The sequence below is a fragment of the Melospiza melodia genome, chromosome 24 (genome assembly GCF_035770615.1).
Source record: "Melospiza melodia melodia isolate bMelMel2 chromosome 24, bMelMel2.pri, whole genome shotgun sequence".
Lineage (NCBI taxonomy): Eukaryota > Metazoa > Chordata > Aves > Passeriformes > Passerellidae > Melospiza > Melospiza melodia.
In genome coordinates, this window is record NC_086217.1 from 6,662,898 (window position 1) to 6,682,187 (window position 19,290).

Genomic DNA, 19,290 nt, shown 5'->3' on the forward strand with positions numbered 1-19,290 from the left:
GTCACAGCAGTGGCTTTATGGCATTTCCATTTCACACAGTGCTGCTGGTGTGTCACTTGGAGAGAAGCATTCACTCTGCTTGGCCTTCAGCCTCTGGGGGGATTGCAGAGCTTTGAACAGTGAGGGCACAAGAGCAGGGAGCAGCCAGTGGCTGGCTGAGCTTGTGACACAGACCTGAACCAGTGACCTGGAGGTGAAGTGCTTCAGTTCCATTCCTGGCCCGTGCTTGCTCTGTTGGTGGCACAGAACCCCACGTGCTCAGCACATCATGGATATTGTGGACTGTGGGTGCTGGACAAGTCTCCTGACAGGTCCCCAAGAACTCTAGAATTCACAGGATGGGAAAAGGGCAATATAAACATACTATTTACTGGTCTAGACCAAACTAGAGGTACTAGAACATTAAGAACAAGTGGTTAAATACCAGGATAACACCACAGGTAAGGAAAATTACAGTGTTGATACTGTCCTTGTTTTGTATGGGTCATCAGAAAATAAGTCCTAAAGTACATAATGGTGCACTGTTTCACATGTGGTGCTATATAAATGGCCAACCTTGAAAGTACCTTCATTCATCTGGCCTGGGCTGGCTGATGTGTGTGGTCCTGATGCCACCAGCAGTTGCCCACAGGGCCATAGTATTGGTGAAATGGGTGCTATATCTTGCAGATTTTTTCCACAAGTTTGAATAATTTTTCTTTCTTGGGTAGCCATGTAGGGACCTGTGGATGATCCTGGCTACCTCTGTTGCTTTGGATTTCTTGCCAGATATTTTTTCTGGGCTTTTTTAATGGTTTTTAAACATGAGTCACAGCTTCAGGATCACGATTTCCTCACTTGTGATTCAGAGAAAGTATTAATTAGTGCAAGATGTTAAATATATCTGTAAAATCACATGAAAAACTGTATGGTCATCTCCATCCTTCATTTAACCAATTTCATGTTTGAAAATGGACAGTTTTCTGTTTTCAAATGTGCATTGTTGTTTCAAGCCCAAATGAAACTTTTCATAATATATAGTGTATATACAAAGTATAGTGTGTGTGTATACATATATATCTCTATATACACATTGGGTATGTGTCTATATAAACTCTTTTATACAGTGTTGATGTTCCCTCAGCCAGTACTAGGTAAAGGATTGTTAGTTTTATGAGAAGAGCTCAGAGGACTGCTGCCCATCATTAACATTACCAGAGAAATGTGTTGCCTGGGTTATGTGGCAGTCCCTTCTCCCCAGCCATGAAGGAGGCTGTGGAAGGAGCTTTTATGGCTTCTTAGACATTTTAAACATAATGTTCCTTGGTTAAATTTCAAACCAGTCCTCAAGCCCCTTCCAACATGGCTAAGAACTGTGTGGGAATTTGTTTTGAAATGAAAGCATGGATATGGCATTTTGCTGTAGTTTTCAATGAAATTTGAGCTCTTTAATTTCTTCCTGACATTTCATCTGAAAGTGTTGATGCTTCTGTGAGGACTGAGGGCTTTACAGTCTGATTAAACAGCTTTAGAAGTGTTCAGTTACATTTCCTATTTGAGAGCACTGCTTGATTCCCCAGAGTGTTTTTGAGCATGCTTGGCTTTGGGATCCTGGTCACTTGTCTCCAGCAGCAGGGCTGAGGGTGCAGTAATGGCATGGAAGTGATGAAGTCTCTGCCACTCTTCCTCTTTCAGAGAATTCGGTCGACAGTGGATGAGAAGGAGCAGAAGCAGCTTCTGATGGACCTTGATGTGGTGATGAGAAGCAGTGACTGCCCCTACATTGTTCAGTTTTATGGCGCACTCTTCAGAGAGGTGGGCACCCCAAACTTGCTTCACTTGCAGCAGAGTTTGGGTTTTACCTTGGTTTTTTTCCCCTTTGTAATTTTAAATTCGTGCTAAGGAGGAGATAATTGATTTAAGTTAGGTTTCTTGGTTCTGCACTTTCACTCAAGGGTGTTTAGCCAGGAGACCCAGGTGTCTGGGCACGCTGAGCAAGCATTTGGTCCCTTTGCAACAGGAGTTTTGGAGAAGATGAATGTTGAAACCTGACTGCTGCTTCTCCTTCCTCCTGTATCTCCTCGGCAGGGTTGGATTATCCCTGCTCCTGTAATTGCTCTGTTGTTGAAACTGCCACAGTGCAGGGGGACAGACATGGAGGCCTTGCCTGTTTTCCATTACTTCAGCACAAATGCAGTCCCTCTCCTAAAGGGAAGGAGGAAAACAGAGACCTAAGGGCTGCAGGTGGTCCTTGGGGGTTATTAGGCATAGCAGCCTGTGCAGAGTCCTGTGGGGTTTTACTGGAAAACATTCAGAGAGAGGTCAGTGTTGTAGGTAAAACCCAAAACTGTGTGTGAATATTTAATTCCTGCTTCTAGAGAGTCTGCCTCTGTAATTTTGCCAGGTCACTCCTCTGGCTTTAAATCTGATTCTCTAAAATCAGCATAATAATCCTTCCTTTTCCCATGCTCTGCTTTTTCTGATCTTTTTGAACACAGAGCCATTTTGGGCCCTCAGGCGTTGTCCATGTTCACACAGTACAAGCTCCTAAGTGTGTGGAGCCTCAGCTTGGCTGGAGATTTCCAGCTTTGCTGAGATGAAGGTGACAAAGCTGGTGTGAGGAAAGGTCTGTGGACAAAACAGGGTCTTAGCAGATGCTGAGGAGCAACATGCTCAGGGCTGTGCAAGCCTCTCACCTCCCTTCAGCTCTAGACACATTCCAGGGTGTAAATGTAAATACACAAACAACATAAAAACTTACTTTAATCAGCACCCAGATGTCAGCTTGGCTGCACTCTTTGTCATGTCCAAAATCTCATCATCCTGCAGCCAGGCAGGGCTCCCAGGGCTCCTTGCCTGCCCTGTCTGGGAAAGGTTTCATTGGTATTGCTCTGGTTAGAGTGAAATCCCCTTTTTCCCTTCTACATAAGTGGTGTTTGCTTCAGAGATGAAAGCAGCTTTCCCCTCTCCTTGGTCCCCACTGCCTAGGGATGCTCTAGGTCACCTTCCTCAGATGTACCCAGGGTGGCCTGGGAGGCTTCCATAAAATTTTGTGTCTTGTCTCATTAATTACTTGTTCCAAAATTAAGTAGAATCTTAATATCTTAAAGATAGCAAAGTATGGCACCAGAGAAGCACAGGAAGAGAAAAAAGTAATTTCACCAGGATGTTTGGATCTGTCTGACCCCCCCAGTCTGTTTATCAGATCTGTTCTCAAATAACTGTGAAAGATCCAGGTCACTGCTGCACCATCCCCTGAGGTGTAAGAGCTTATGGGACATTGGGAAAGACCAAAACTCTCTCAGGAAATCTTCAGCAAACTAAAACAAAGCTCTTTATTGCAGCATTTCAAGTTGAAAAGTAAGGAAATAATTTTGGGGTTACCTGCTCTGAGCTAGGATTCAGCTGTGGATGGAGCAACCAGAAAGACACCCATGTGAGCCTCTTTACAGGGGTTTAGCAGGCTGAATTGTGCAGAGGGTTGGCAGGATCCAGGCAGCTCCAGGAAAGCAGCAGGGCAGCTGGCACAAAGGGAAGGCAGGCAGCCTCCCACAACAGGGAGTGCTGGATGTGGAGGGGCAGAGCTAAGCTCTGGGATCCTGACAGTTTGGGAATACTAAACCAAAAATTGGATAAAGTTATGCAAGGTCTTACTTTGTAGCCAGACAAATGTCCCAGCATGCAGTCAGGGAAGTAGCTGTGAACACAAGTTCCTGTGGCAGCCTCTGTGAATACCAGCAGTTTGATTTGGAAAGGCAGGAAATACTCCACAGAAATTTGTATTTTCTCTTGCTTGTTCCACATTTTGTGACAGGGAGAGTCTTCTCTGGGTCCTGCTTGTCCCTCAGCGAGCAGCACCTGAACCTTCATCGTTTGCTGCCTGTTCTTCAGTCAGGAGGGACATTTCTGTCCCTGTATGTCTGTACATGTGATGGAATGTGTAACAGTGCACAAGCACAGGTTGATTGTCAGGTACAGGACTTCGCTTCAGCTCATTGGAACCCACTAGATGAGATTAAATTGCCTGGTCAATGAAACAAGAACAAAGCTGAAAATGTAAAAGACTGTTTCAGTCTATGCATGCAATCAGGGGCTTCAGTACACCATGGCTGGCTTTTTGGGCTGCCAGCTCATGTCCAGTTTTTCATCCATCAGTATCTCCCAGCCCTTCTCCTCAGAGCTGCTCTCAATCCCATCATTGTTGTACTGGTGAGTGCCCTGAGCCAAGTGCAGGATCTGACACTCATTGAACTTTGTGGGGTTCCCCTGGCACCAGGAGACCAGCTGGTTTGTCCATGCTAAACCCAGGACAGCCCAGAGCTGTCCACATCAGCCATCACAGCTCTCATTGAAGAGGGTCGCATGCTCATGTGTTTCCTCTCAGGGCTGTACTTGATAGATGGGGGAAGAAAAAAATAAAAAAGTCAGTTGACAGGGCTTCTGCAAACATTTCACTTGAGTCTCTCCTTGTGAGAAGAGAGGAGCTGTGGGCTGAGCCCACTGGGACCCCCAAGACCCCCCTGAGCATTGCTGTTTTAAGAGGTTTTTAGGTCTGAGAAAAAAACCCAGGTCTTTTTTTGCTTTGCAGCTGCTCTGGTTTAAAACAGTACCTGTAAAGCTGGGAATGTTTGGGTAGTTACCATGACCACACTAGTGGCTCTTCAAGGTACCTGTTCTGATTGTGTTTCTTTTTAAGAGAAGAGGAAAGAAGCCTTATCTGACTTGGAATCTCAGGAGTGACTCCTACACGGTGCAAGTGTAGTTGAGCCAAGTTTAAACCAATAAGTTCAATACTTGATAAAATTATTCAATGAAAAATTCATTGCAAGTTGCAGAACATGCTTAGGAAGCTGGGTAAATCAGCCCATGGGGAGCTTCTACTGGCAGCAGAAAGGAGCTGGGATGGATGTGTTGGTAGCACAGAGCTGGGCTGGTGTGAATTGCTGACACAGCCTTGCTCAGTTTGATCTCTTTGCTGTTGATGCACCTCACACTGTTTTTATGGAAATCCTTGACTGTGCTGCCATTCCTCAGCACATCTGTCCCTGTTGTCAGTCCCTGGTCTCTAGGAAAAGTGTCCTGTGTGCCATGTAAATATATGATGGTGGTGGTGACATTTGTCAGTCTCTGTCACTGGTGTAGCTGCATGAAAAGCTGGCTGCCCCTGCAGTGAGCAGGTGTGATAAACCTTCAGTGTTTGTACACAGTGGTGGGTGTGGGCAGGGACCCCTGAGGGCACCTTTTCCACCCCCATGATCAAGTGGGGCCACTTGACCAGGATTGTGTCTAAAAAGCCTTTGAATCTCTCCAGGAATAGTCTCCACAGTCTCCTGGGGCAGCCTGTGCCAGTGATTAATCCCCTCACAAAAAGTGTTTCCTCATGCTCAGGGGGAGCCTCCTGTGTGCCCTGCTCGTGTTGCTCAGCACCACTGAGCAAACCTGGCTACATCCCCTGTGCAGCTTCCCCTTAGGTTGATGAGGTTCCCCTGAACCTTCTCCAGGCTGAGCAGCCCTGTCTTTATCAGCCTTTCTCATGGGGAGGATGCTCCTGTTGCTCAGTCATCTTAGCTGCCTTTTGCTGGAGTCTCTGTTGCCCTGGGGAGCCCAGCATTGGTCACAGCACTCCAGGAGTGCCTCACCATTGCTGGATTGAGGGGAACCTCATCACCTCCCTCCACCTGCTGGTGATGCTTTGCCTCATGCTGTGATCCTTCAGCCCAGCAAAGATGCATTGTAGGCTCATGTTCAGTTTAATGTCCACCTGGAGCCACAGGTCCTTTCGTGGTGAGCTGCTCTCCAGATGGGTGACATCCTTGTGACACTTGCTCCCTTGTCAGTGGGAATTCTCTGCATTCAGAAGCTGAAGCATCTCCATTGCTTGTGAAGTGGCTTTTGTGTCTGTCCTGGACAGGGATATTTTGAATTAAATGCACAGGGTGTTCCTGGACATTTTTTGCAATGTCTATGAGATGGGCATTAGCATCTGGTAATCTAATACCCAGTAAGGACAAAAATACATTCTTTGGAAGAATAGCTCTAACAGGAAGAGAAAATTTAAGCTCTTTTGTCATTTTCTGATCAGAAATCAACCTGACTTAAGAGACAGAATGTGAAGTGAAACTCCCATTAGGGTGGTTTTTCCTCACAGTTCACAATGGAGCAGGACTTGCCCATGTACATCAATGCTTGTTGGTATTTGGTCAGGAAGACAGCTGAGTCCCCAGCCAGCCTTCCTTTTCTTCCTGTTAAAATGCAAGTGCTTCATCTGCACTTTGCCTTTGTTGCTAATGCAGAAAAGAGAAATTTTCTACATGTATTGCCCAATTTCATTTCTGTAGTTGAAATCTGAACAGTTCCTTAGCCAAGTTCCTCCATAGCCAGCCTGTGGTCTGTACACCTTTTTCCAGGCCCCCTGAAGTGTGCTGGTCATGCCCTCATCCTGCTGTGCTGCTCTGGCCTCTTTCAGTGATGTCCCTGCTTCCATGTCTGTCACAACACTTATTCCATCTTCTGCTTTTTTTGGGTGCAGTGAGAGTTTTCTGTGCTCAGGCTTGTAGCAGCCCTTGAGAGGATTGCATCAGCTCCTGCTGTGCCTTGAGCTGATGTGAAAAGCTGATGCCATATGAGCAGTGTAAGCTGGAGATGTGCAAACTCTTCTTCCTCAGCCACACAGCCCTTCCTAGGAAAGCAGCTCCCCTCTTCTGTGTGTTCCCCTGTGCCTGCAGCCTCCTGGAGAGCAAAGCACTCTGTGAGGCTTGGATTCACCTGGGTTCAGGCATCTAAACTGTAATGTCAGATGTCAGGTGTGAGCTGGGCAGGTAAATGCCTCTGCTGTGAATGGGAGCAAGGCTTTCATTGCTAAAACAAATCAAGCTGAATTCCATCCTTTCTATAGAATACGTGTTGCTATTTATGTATTTCATAGGATTCAGTGGATCTCTGTATGCTCTCTGGATTTGTATTTCTCATTTTTATCTCACATTGTTTTCTCTTTCCAGGGTGACTGTTGGATCTGTATGGAGCTCATGTCTACCTCGTTTGATAAGTTTTACAAATATGTATATAGTGTATTAGATGATGTTATTCCAGAAGAAATCTTAGGCAAAATCACTTTAGCTGTGAGTATTTTGTTAAACCTTTTTGTTGAAGATAATTCTTAAGTTCAGATCCTTGTTCAGATCCCCCTCCCTGTGAAAAGCTGGTTGGTCTGTGGAGCAGAATTGCTGCTGCTGTTTGCACCACACTGGGAATGGTTCTTCAGGGTGCTCATGATTTTTCCAAAGTATGTTGCATGGTGTAAACAGAGCTCCTGGGGTCATAAACAGACCCCAGCATCATTTTCCTGCTCTGTCTGCTTGAATATGAGCAACAGCAGCACAGGCACCAGCCCAGACCAGAGAAGCTTCTGGAATTCTTGTGCAAAGGCTCCAAAAGCACTGGAGAACTTGGCTGATGTTTTCTAATATAACCCGGAAGTTCTGGTCTAATGAAAAGTCAGATAATTGAAACAGTTGTGACCTGTTGAAAAAAATAAAGCATATGGCTTGAAAAAAGTGATTGCTGAGGATAGTTAATATCAGAGGTTGTTCTGGCTCCACCTCTGGCTCCCCTGTCCCAGAGTGGGATCTTTGCAGGTCACAGGGGATGTGTGTTCACTTAAGCCCATACTCCCTTATATCACCTTCTGTTTGCAGAAGAGGTTCAGAGAAAAATGTTTTATTACATGGCATATTACAACATTGATATCTTAATGTATTAAATGCTTTTTACACCTGTTCTTGGAGTTCCAAAAATGTAATAACCACAGGACTCTTAAGGCATCTGCTTATTTTTCATCTGTTTTTCTTTCCTAGACTGTGAAAGCACTAAACCACTTAAAAGAAAACTTGAAAATCATTCACAGAGGTGAGTTCTTCATGTCTTTTTTTAACTTAATGTCTTTTCTTGTCTGTTAAAATGATTGCAAGAATTGTTAGTGGCCTTTGGTTGACTCCAAGTGTAAGCACAGCACATGAGTCTGAGTGCAGGTTTTGAACAAGTGTCCCAGTGCCTGTCCTATTGCCCCTTCATGTGCTTTTTCCATGTAAGTGTGATCTGCTGCTGCCTTTGGGCCTGTGGCACCTCTGGGGCTGGCTCCATCCCCTTGTGCTCCCATGCAGGATCCAACCCCAAGGGTGACAGCGATGGCACAGCACTGCTGCCCTCCATCCCCTGCAGCTGCTCTGCTTGAAATCAACACCTCCAACCATGACTTACTGCTTTAAATTTCTTCCCCCTGCAGACATCAAACCTTCCAATATTCTTCTGGACAGAAATGGGAATATTAAACTCTGTGACTTTGGCATTAGCGGACAGCTCGTGGACTCCATTGCCAAAACGCGGGATGCGGGGTGCCGGCCGTACATGGCGGTGAGTGGGACGGGCTCTGGGGGATCCCACCCTGCAGGAGTGACAGAGATGAGAGATCTCTGCAGCCAGGGCTTGGAACTTGTGGTTTATTGCAAAGGGCCAAGTGCAGGGCCCTGCTGGGAGCTGCCAGCCACAGCTCAGATAAGTAAAGGGAGTGGTAAAGAGAGAGAAGGCAAGAGAGTGGTAAAGAGGATGAGAGGTCGAAGTTCCAGTTACAATACCACAAATCTTCTTGTGTATTGAATATTCTAATTCTCACTAACCAATCTAATACAAGATACAAATCCTATAGCTTTTACATACAGCCTATAAGAATCATTACATTACCATACTTACCCTAAAAAACCGTAAAAACTCCTCTTTGGACCCTTTCTGCTAAGACTAAAAACTCCTCTTTGGAAATCCTAAAAACCACTCTTTGCAGTAGTTTTAAACCCTAAAAACTCCTCTTTGGACTCCTTCTGCCAAGCTGTAGGGTCTGCTCTGGGCCTGTCTGCAAGCAGAGGGTGTTGTTCCATTAAAAGGGGATCACCTTCAGCTGGCCACACCATTGTTTTCCAGCTGTTAGTAACTGAGGTATCTCAAAGCTTGCTTTCATTTCAATCTCGCTTATAGTTTCCATATTCTCAAAATCTTTTACCAGGCAATCATATTTATAAGGCTTTTCTGTTTCATCTTCCCCAACACACCCTCCCTGTGGGATGATCACCCCTTTCATGGATTAAATTGAGCTCTGGATTGAGCTTTGCTGTGACAGTGTCATCCAGGCTGTGGCAAAGTGTCCCAATTCCTGGGTTTTTGCTGGGTTCCTCTGTTGCTGCCATTGCTGTGCTGCTGGAGTGGAGAGGAGCTCTGTGCCTTCCAGCAGCTCCAAAACACCATTGCCCACGGGAGCAGGGCTGTCAGAGTGTGGGTTTGTCTTGGTCTGCAAGAAATCCATTTGCTCTGGTAAGATTATTTCACAGGAGTTATTGCAGAGCAGAATTACAGTGATTTTTGTAAACCAGTTTAATTCCAAAGTGTGCCAGAACTTCATTCCAGGAGAATGTGATTCTGGAGAGCAGCAGTAGCAGAGCAGCTGTGTGGAAATTGCTGGGGCTGAGCTGTGGCTCCTGGGAGTCTGTCCTGCTTGTTTGCTGCCCTCCCCCTCCCAGAGTGAAAAGCTGTAGTGGTGATTTTGGAAGCTGTCTGAGGGTTTTAAACACTTCAGTGCTTCAGGGTACTTTGAAAATGCATCTCTGTTCTCACTTGAGCCAAGGGTACATTGTGCAGGGAGCTGTGCCTGTTGCTGCTCATATAACTTTAATTTTAGTGCCTGGCTTTAATTTTTGTTACATATTCATGGCTCTGTATGCTGAAAAATACTGTTTTCTGAACTCTTTTTATCTACCACCAAGTAGAAAAAAGGAAAATATCTCTCTTCCAAGACATGGTTTCCACCTGGCTCAGGCCATGGCTCTCAGATGGCTTTTTCTGACTGTGGTGTCCAAGGTGAAACCTGTCTGCCCTGACTCTGACCTTTCTTTGAGCCATGGGTGGGTGGCCAGTTCTGCTCAGGCTGTTGGTGTAGTTATGCCATGACAGTTCCTGAGATGACTGCAATGACAGTTAATGAGATGACTGAGATGTCTGTAAAGAGCTGCAGTGCACCCTTTCCCCTGGGATGTGGTGAGTGAGTGCTTCCATAGCCCTTTGGTTTTCCTTTCTCCTGTCTGTCTGTCTGTCTGTGTGCACTCAGATTTGTGCAGCTCCATTGGCAGCTCCAAACTTGGGTGGACTTTTAAGTGAGCAGAAGTGTTGCAGTTCAGTTTGTGTTTTTCAGAGCCTTGGCAGGGCACAGGTTTTGTGGGGCAGCCAGCAGCTGGCAAGTGATGTGGGAGACGATTGGCCTCTTCCCTGCTGCTCTGCAACCTCAGTGACTCCTTTCCAAGTACATGAGCATTTCCACGTTCAGAGAGCCTGGGAAATGGGGAGGTGTCCCCAGTGGGCAGGCACATCTGCCAAGCCAGCAGAGGCTGATGTCTGAAGGGATGCTGTGATCAAATTGGATATACCTGGGAAGGAGTCAGGCTGCCACACTCCTTTCAAAAGGAAAATAGTATTTTTTTAGTGTAAAATGGGCCAAGAGTTGTAGCTCTGTTCAGCCAGGAGGCTGCTGGATGATGGTGTCTCATTTTGCAAGGCTCACCAACCCCGTGGCACTCACCCCTGAAGGAGCCTGGTCCCCAGGGAGCTGTTGGTAACAATGGCCCTGGATGTCAGCCAGTCTGGCTGTGAGTGCTCTGAGGAGGCAGCAGGAGCCATGTCCAGCTGCCAAGCAAGTGCTGTGGGCTTGAACCAAGATGGTTGGAGCTGTCAGAGCGAGCGGCGCCTCAGCCTTGGAGCTGCGGTGCTGGGAGCTTGTTTTGCTTTTGGCTTTCAGTTCCCCTGCAATTGTTACAGTGGGAAAAGGCCTCTGAGTGTGGGTACCTCGTGTTCTCTGGGGGAAAGAAAGGCAGGACTGAGTTCCCAGGCAGTCTCTGGCCCCTCGAGCAGCCTGGGCTCCTCAGCCCTACCCTGTGCTGCTGCCAGCTCTGGGGTTTGTTCCAGGTGTGGTTGCACAGCCCTTACCCAGCAGTGGATGCTCCTGGCCAGCCCTGCATCCTCCCTGAGTGCTGCTCCCTGCCTTGCTCTGGCTGTGGGGATGCTGATGGGAGTAAGCTCTGTGTGACATTTCTGCTTTTTGCCTTCTGAGTGCCCCAGTGAACCCAGTGCCCGTGTCAGAGAGGAAGGGTGAGACTGGAAGGGCTTGGTTTGGGCAGGGGTGGAGGGGCAGGCCCAGCCATTGTGAGGATGGACATCCTGCCCTGCTCCTTCCAGAGCTCCACAGCAGTGGAGTGTGATGGTGTCGCCTCCATCCTTGGTCACTTGGGTCCTGTTCTCAGGTCAGTTTGGAGCCTTTGGCTGCAAACTGTGGCTTCTCACTTCTCCCTGGTGAAGGTGGACAGTTGGTGCTGGCATTGCTGTCAGGGCCAGCTGAATGTCTTATGTTCAGGTGGTTCAGGCAGAGATCAGGCCAGGTATGGCTGTTTGTGTAGCTGGGGTTTGGAAGAGGGAGGATCTGTGCTCATTTTTCAGTCAAGATGCTGGTGCTCAGGTGGACACTGAACTGGAGGAGCCCCATGGCAGCCTGTACCCTTCTCTGATGCATCCATCCCCTGTCTCCTCACCCCATCAGCACATCTAGAGCTGGGTCTCCACCTCAGCCATTTCCTTTCCTGCTTGCTCTTGGCATCAGGACACCTGGCCTGAGCCAGCCTTTGTCTGCAGCCCTGAAGGTCCCCAGAGTGTGACATGGTGACTCTTCCTTCCTTGGTGTTAATTGCTCCCATGTGATCTACATGGAAAATTCTCAGCATTCTTCCTGCTCTGTATTTAGATGGGATTTATTTTGGGTCCATCCTGCTTTCCCTTTAACTGTGCCACCATGGTCTGGGGCCAAACCCCTGTTGCTCTGTTTGCTGACAGGAGCAGGATGCCCCTCATGGGTGCCTGAGACAACCAGCTGTGTCTCACCAGTGCCACCCATCCCACCAGTCCCTCTGGGCACTGTAGTCCCATGCAGTCCCCTCCTTCACCTGCAGCCTGGCAGCTTTCTCTGCTGGGGCACATCCCCGTGGGTCACAGCCCTGGCCAGGCCAGCATCCCCAGCATTTGATGTGTTCTGAGCTGGTCCATCCCTGGTGGCAGCTCCAGACACCAATGGTGTGTCCCCAGTGGAGTTCAGGGCTGGGCCACCTGCTGCTGCACTTCTCAGCTGTGTCTGCCATGAAATTGTATTAAAACGTAGCTTACAAAGCAACCAGGGCTTTCAGAATATTTCCTGTACCCCATAATTTAGGATTTGTTGCTATGCAGGTATCTTTATTATTGTTGTAGTCAAAACTGAATGAGAGTCTCTTTCTTTTGACATGTTAATTATTATATTTTTAACTAAAGAAGGCAGACTGAGGTTTCTCATAAAGATGACATGCAAGGCATAAAGATGTTTTTGCTGGCTCAGCTCTGCTCTTAGGTGTGAATCACCCATGTCTGGCCCAATATTGCTTTCTATGAAAGGCATTTTGCATGTCTTAAAGCCTTGTAACATCATAGTTGCCTTCAAGGGATGACTGAAACCTTGTTCAGAGGACCTTTTCTTGAAGCACATTATAATAGTGTGCTTAGTATATATATATATATAAAATATATATATATACTAAGCACACTATCATAATGTGTTTATAACAAATGTATAATTTATATTATAAATTATAAAAATTATATTTATAGAAATATTAATAAAATAGTTACAATAGTTTATAATAGCTTCTTAGTAGCTGGCTGGGGAGAAGAGTTCTGGTAGATGCTGCTGAGCCTCAGTCCCCAGGGTGGGGGTGAGATGTTGATTCCAGTTCTTATCATCCCTTGGCTGTCAAAACAGAAAGTGAGACTTGGTGCTAAAGACATCCCAAAGCTGAACAAAACTAAATGAATAAGACAGTCATAATCATTCAAAGTGTTTGTGCAAAAGGAAAAAAAACCCAAACATTGCACTGTGGTAAGTTGCCATTTCTGATCACCTTTTACACGACACCTCCATAAAACCAGTGCTTTTAGTGATTCCTTGAGATGTTTCTCTGCTGGGGTTGGATGGCTGCCCTGGCCAGAGGTTTTGCTTGGGGCTGTGCCAGGCTCAGGGCTCTCTCTAGCTTTGCAGAGGCTCCCTGCATGGCCCAGAGCCTGACACTCCTGTTGCCGTTTCAGCCGGAGCGGATAGATCCCAGCGCCTCGCGGCAAGGCTACGACGTGCGCTCCGACGTCTGGAGCTTGGGCATCACACTGGTGAGTGGGCACTGCCCTGTGCCAGGGGCAGCACTGCTCTGTGCCAGGGGCAGCACAGCCCAGCTCCTTCCTGGGCTCTGCTCACAGTGGGCACTCCCTGCCTCTGGAACAGCCTGGGGGCTTCCCACGTCCATGGTTCTCCTGAGCCCCCGTGGATGTGAGCAGGGAGGAGGTGTGTTGAGTTTGCTGGGTCCCCAGGATGAGGAGGAAATGAGTGAATCTGACTCCATGTTCTTAGAAAGCTAATGATATATGATATGATATGATATACCATATTATATATTATACCATATTATTCCATGCCATATTATATATATATACTATTATACCGTATTATATATATTATACTATATTATATATAGTATACTATATTATATATATTATGTTATACTATACTAGAGAATAAAGATACAGACAGAAGGCTTAACAAGAATGAGAATGAAAACTCGTGACTTCTCAGAGCCTCGACACAGCTGGCCATGATTAGCCATTAAGTTGAAACAATTCACATGAAACCAATCAAACAATGACCAGTTGGTAAACAATGTCCAAACCACATTCCAAAGCAGCAAACACAGGAGAAGTGAATCAGATAATTATTATTTACATTTTTCTCTGAGGCTTCTCAGCTTCCCAGGAGAAGAAATCCTGGCGAAGGGATTTTTCAGAAAATACGACAGTGACAGAAGTGTTGGATTGTAAATGAATTTTGTGTTCAGAATCTGAGGTGAGGGTGCTGAGTGTGGTGATGCAGAGCAGAGCACCCAGGCTGTGTGAATAAGCCTCTGGCAGCTGCTGTGCTTTGGCTGCACAGAGACTTTGGTTAATCCTGGATTCTGGGGTTGTGGTTCCTCACTGGCTCAGCCACAGCACTGCTCGCTCTACACATTGAGAAGCCCTTACTTTCTTCAGGTTGTGGAGCAGAAGAGAAAGCAGAAGCAATTAAGTATGTACCAGTAGCTTCTGTTCTCGCTACTGATGTTTAAAAAACCTCATTTTCATTATCCTGGAGTTGGATTCAGGGATCCTTATGGGTCTTCTCCAACCTGAGATATCATGTGATTGTCTCATTCTCATTATCCATTTTCTCTAGTGCTTGTTAGGATGCTTGGGGAGGGACTGGAGGATTTTACTCTGCCACACTGGTTTGATTTATAGTCAGGGGAGGAGCAGACATGGCACAGAGGCCTGGTCAGGGTAGATCTGACCATGCCCCTCACACAGCAGCAGATCTTACTGCTGAGTAAAACCTTCCCTCTACTTAGAACCATACAGGGCATAGGATGAAAAATCTCATCTCAGTCTTCCTTCTGGGGTGGTTCAAGTTTGCTGCAGGCATTTTTTTCCCTGACTGAGCTTCCCTGGTATAAACCTGCCTGGTTCTGCTCCTGTCTCCTGCAGTACGAGCTGGCCACGGGGCGATTCCCCTACCCCAAGTGGAACAGTGTGTTTGACCAGTTGACACAAGTAGTGAAAGGAGACCCACCACAGCTGAGTAACTCAGAGGAAAGGGAGTTTTCCCCAAGCTTCATCAACTTCGTCAACTTGTGGTGAGTGTGTGCTGCTGCAGGCACTGGGGGTGGGCTCCTTTTGCTGGCTGGTGTTTGGCAAGGGTCGTGTGTCCAGCACTTCCCTTTCATATTCCTGCACCAGCATGAGGGGAGGACCTCTCACATTTCAGGGGTTTGGGACTGAAGGGCAGAGCCTGGAAACTGCTCTTCAGGAAAGGAATTAGGAGAAAAACTCTGAGAGGCTGTGCTAGAGACAGGAGACATGGTAAGGAGGGAAGTTTCCATGGCAGGAGGCTTGTGTCAGACTGAGCCCCAGCCCCTGCCTGCACAGCTGGGATGGCTGCAAGGAAGGAAGGGAAATTACTCCTGTGGTCACTCACAGTGCAAGGATGGGCTTTCCAGAAAACCAAAGGTGGTGTGTCCCACTCTGACAGCATCATGTCCTGTAAAAGTTTGTACTTGAAGTCTGTAACTTTCCCTGATCCCACATTCTCCTAATTATCTCTATGCTTTCTTTAGCCTTACAAAGGACGAGTCCAAAAGGCCAAAGTACAAAGAGCTTCTGGTGAGTTCTCAGTGCTGCATCTTTCAATGTCTCCAATACACAGCTCACAGGGGGCTGGGCTCAGGCAGAAGTGAGATCTGGAGCTGGGCAGCAGCAGGGCCTGTCTGTGGGGAGGTGCTAAAGAAGAGAGCAGCAATGCTTTTGGCTTGGGTCAGTCACATGTGGCAATTTCAAGGAGCTCTGGGCACCTGGAGGGCACCTCTTGGAGGCTGTGGTTCCACAGTCAGCCCTGGGTCTCACATCACCTGATGTGAAAGGGATTTGCCTGATGTCCTGGCCCAGAACCTCCCTGATGTTCTGTGCCAGCTCTCTGACCTGGCTCTGGCCAGTGCTGCCTGCTGGGCAGAGCAGAGGGTGGGGGCTCAGGAGAGCAGAGCTTGGCTTTGACCCCTGCAAGCCACTCCCTGTCACTCCTGTCACTGTCCCCACTGTGACAATGCTGCTGATGAAACCCCTCCTGAAGGGATTTCAGGAAATGTCGGTGCTGCAGAGGAGCTGCTGATTCTGCACCCTCACTGCCTCCTGCCTGGCAGCTCCTGAGCTCTGCAGTCCTGTCCTGTCTCAGAAACCTCCCATGTTAAAGACATGGATCTACCAGGCTGTGTCCTGGTGCCCTAGAGCCACCACAAACCATGTTCTTGCACCAGACAAATTCCCCTGCTCAGTTTTTATCTGAGAGGCACATGCCAGGAGGGTGACCATAACTTTGTTGTTTTTTTTTTTATCTGCTTCCAGAAACATCCCTTCATCCTGATGTATGAGGAACGCACAGTGGATGTTGCATGCTATGTTTGTAAAATCCTGGATCAAATGCCAGCAACTCCCAGCTCTCCAATGTACGTGGATTGATACTGCTGCTACATCAAACTCTAGAAAAAGGGCTGAGAGAAAACAAGCTGTAAAGAATTTTCATCACATATTGCAGTGTTTTTAATGCTCGCCCAGACACCATGTGCAATAATATTGGTGTTATTTCCATCCTGTCTGTATACTGTTGTCACATATAAAGTGCATCCCTGTAATACCTGATCACACAGTGTTAGTGTTGGTCACAGAGAGACCTCATCTTGCTCTTTTGTGGACATATTCATGAAATGTGGAAATAAGTACATATATTTGTTGACTGTGATTGGATAGCACCTAAAATTCATTTCTAGACTCAAAACTTGGAGATTCCTCAGCAGCTACTGGAAAGATTTTTCTCTCAAACTCTTCCAATTGTTGTTTCAAGTAATAATAAAAAGCAAACAAACAAAAGTTAGGCGTTGTCTGTCTGAACATTAAGAGACTTTGCCTGGAGGGAGAAGAACTTGCTTAACCAACGAGATGCTTTGCCTTCTGGAGCTGGAAAGGCAAAGGAGAATTTTATTCTTCACAAAGTGCAATAGATTTACTGCTATGAAATTCTGTTGCTTTACAGTCGCAGTGTACTTTCTGGGGACAGTGTGCTCAGCTGAACTTCCTGTTAAAGAGAGATCATGTTAAATATAGTGAATATGTCTTTACCAAAAATATGTTGCGTTGAAAGAGGCTAACATTAAACTATTGAGATGGGACATAATGTATTCTTCCTCCTTTTACCAAGCCAGCCACTCTTCACTCTTAACTAGGTGTCCTGTAAATTGTTACCTGGTAAGATAAGACCTTTGACCTGAAGAATTATTAAACTACTTGATTGAATTTAACCTGCTTGTTGACCTGGTTTATAGTGCACAGTGCTCACCACCCACTGGCTTTGCTTTGCCTTCACCCAGAGCCATCCACAGAGGCTGCAGCTGCTTGAGTGGGCCACCAGCTGATGGCTGAGAGTCCTGGCCAGTGTTTCTCGTGTCCCTGCTGTCCCCAGCCCTGCTGCTTGCACCTGTGGCACGGCCCAGCCCTCCCAGCCCGTGTCCTGAGCTCCTGAGTCCCACCACAGACCCGAGCTCTTCTCCTTGCTGGTGCAGGCAGGACTGGGGGTGACCCTGTGCCCAGCACACCCTGCTGAGCTGCTGGAGACACTTCAGCACCATCACCTGGGGACTGAACCTCCTTGGCACCTCCACAGCTCCTGCTGCTGCACCCTGAGCAAGTCTCTGAGGTTGTGGGGTACAGAGGGAGATGAGGTGGAGGTGAAGGATCTTCCAACTCCTCTCAGCTGGCCCAGCAAGGCCAGGCAAGCTGTGATCTGTTAGTCCATTGCCAGGCAAGCTGTCATCTTCTGGTCTACTCCTAGGTGAAACAGCACATCAGGCTTTTCTGTTTGCTTAATTGACATATTTTTCAAAGATTAATTTTCCCCAAAACCTTTTTTTCCCCCCCAAATACTGCAGTTTTCAGGTGTTTAGTAGCACACCAGGGATAAAATGGAGGCTGCAGGGTCTCTGCTTTCCATTCTGAGCTGATTGAGGTGCTTGGTAGGACTTCATCAGTGTTAGAGCAGCCTCCCATCAGAGCTCAGCAGCAAGCTGGACACAGAGGGAATGAAAACACCGTGGTGCTGGCAGGATCCCCAGGAAGGGCTCCCCACATCCACCAAAGCCACCATGCACAAAGCAGCCCGAGGCTGAGTGAAGAGCAAGCAGCACAGCCCAGCTGGGAAGGAGAGCTGAGGCCCTGGACACAGCTGGTGTCTGTCTGTCTGTCTGTCTGCCACGGAGGTGACAGGTCCTGGGGCTCCTGCTGGCTCCCTTGGTGCTGCCCTTCCTGGATTGTTCCTCTTGGGCTGCTCCTCGGGCAAGGCAGAGCTTTCTGCAGTCCCTGCTCCTCCTGGACAGCTCTGGTGCCTCTGCACGGAGGTCAGTCAGACCATGCCTGCCTAAAGCAGCCATTGTGTGCCCACCCCAGAGCCTTTCTCAGGCAGATCCCCGTGGAGCTGGGGTTCCTCTCTCCAGCCTCAGCCCCTGGAGTGGCACTGCAGGTCCCCAGGGCTGCTGGCTGTGGGGATGGAGAGACCCAGACCCAGCCAGGGCAGCCACAGCTGGGGCTTCACCCTCCCTTTGCTGTCAGTCTGACTCCTCCTGGCAGCAGGGAGCCCAAATCCTCTCAGAGGGGCAGCACTGTGATGGAACCTCCTAAAACACACAGGACTGCCTTGCTCTGCCCTGTGGGGATGGCTGGGTCTGTGCTCTGGTGCTGTCCCATCTCCAGCCCAGAACCAGCTTGCTGGCAATGCTTTAAGCTGCCAGTGACAGGAGGGAGGTGCTGCTGTACAGGACAGGTTTAGCCTATTCAACACAGATTCTTATAAATTACTAAGGGTGCACCATTTATTGCAATGTATCTATTAAAGAAAAAAAAAAAAAGAAAAAAAGGTGTATAGTGTTCAGAAGCTGTGAAAATAGTGTAAGAACTGTACATTGTGAATTCTGGTTATTAATTTTTTTTCTTGTACCATAGAAAAAAAATGTATAAAAATATCAAAAAGCTGATGTGCAGGGATGTTGCCTTATTGTCTGTAAAACGAAGCTCAGGAACATAACTGCTTCAAAGAGCTTCCGAATATTTTATCCGGTCTCCTGGTTTGACTTCCTCCTCTATTTAAGCTATTCTACATGGATCAGAGTGTTTATGTAATAGTTCTATCTTTTTGCCTGCAGGTCAGTTGTAATAAAACTAAGATGCGACTGTGACCTTGTTATTTTCATTTTGTAAGGTCAGACATGAAGGGGAAGGTTCATAAGAGCGGTGGAACACCTGCCTTCCAGGTGGAAGAGGAAAGCAACCTTCAGATCTTCTTGTGCCAAATGAAGGAGGTGAAGGGAGCTCTGGATGTGTTTTGTCCCTCTGGAATGAAGGAGGTGAAGGGAGCCCTGGATGTGTTTTGGAGCTCTGGAATGAAGGAGGTGAAGGGAGCCCTGGGTGTGTTTTGGAGCTCTGGAATGAAGGAGGTGAAGGGAGCCCTGGGTGTGTTTTGGAGCTCTGGAATGAAGGAGGTGAAGGGAGCCCTGGGTGTGTTTTGGAGCTCTGGAATGAAGGAGGTGA

At 47.4% G+C, this 19,290-nt stretch overlaps 1 protein-coding gene across 2 annotated transcripts in view; it reads left to right on the plus strand.

The window, feature by feature from the left end:
• The window catches only part of MAP2K4 (mitogen-activated protein kinase kinase 4), a 62,105-nt gene extending 45,093 nt beyond the window's left edge, over positions 1-17,012 (plus strand). For both annotated transcript variants that reach the window (XM_063176127.1, XM_063176128.1), the window contains 8 exons: positions 1,675-1,794; positions 6,978-7,097; positions 7,833-7,884; positions 8,261-8,388; positions 13,174-13,251; positions 14,653-14,801; positions 15,282-15,327; positions 16,063-17,012. In XM_063176127.1, coding sequence (XP_063032197.1) covers positions 1,675-1,794; positions 6,978-7,097; positions 7,833-7,884; positions 8,261-8,388; positions 13,174-13,251; positions 14,653-14,801; positions 15,282-15,327; positions 16,063-16,176 — 807 coding nt within the window. In that variant the 3' untranslated portion in view covers positions 16,177-17,012. The remainder of the gene's footprint in view (positions 1-1,674; positions 1,795-6,977; positions 7,098-7,832; positions 7,885-8,260; positions 8,389-13,173; positions 13,252-14,652; positions 14,802-15,281; positions 15,328-16,062) is intronic.
• Positions 17,013-19,290: the final 2,278 nt, after the last annotated feature.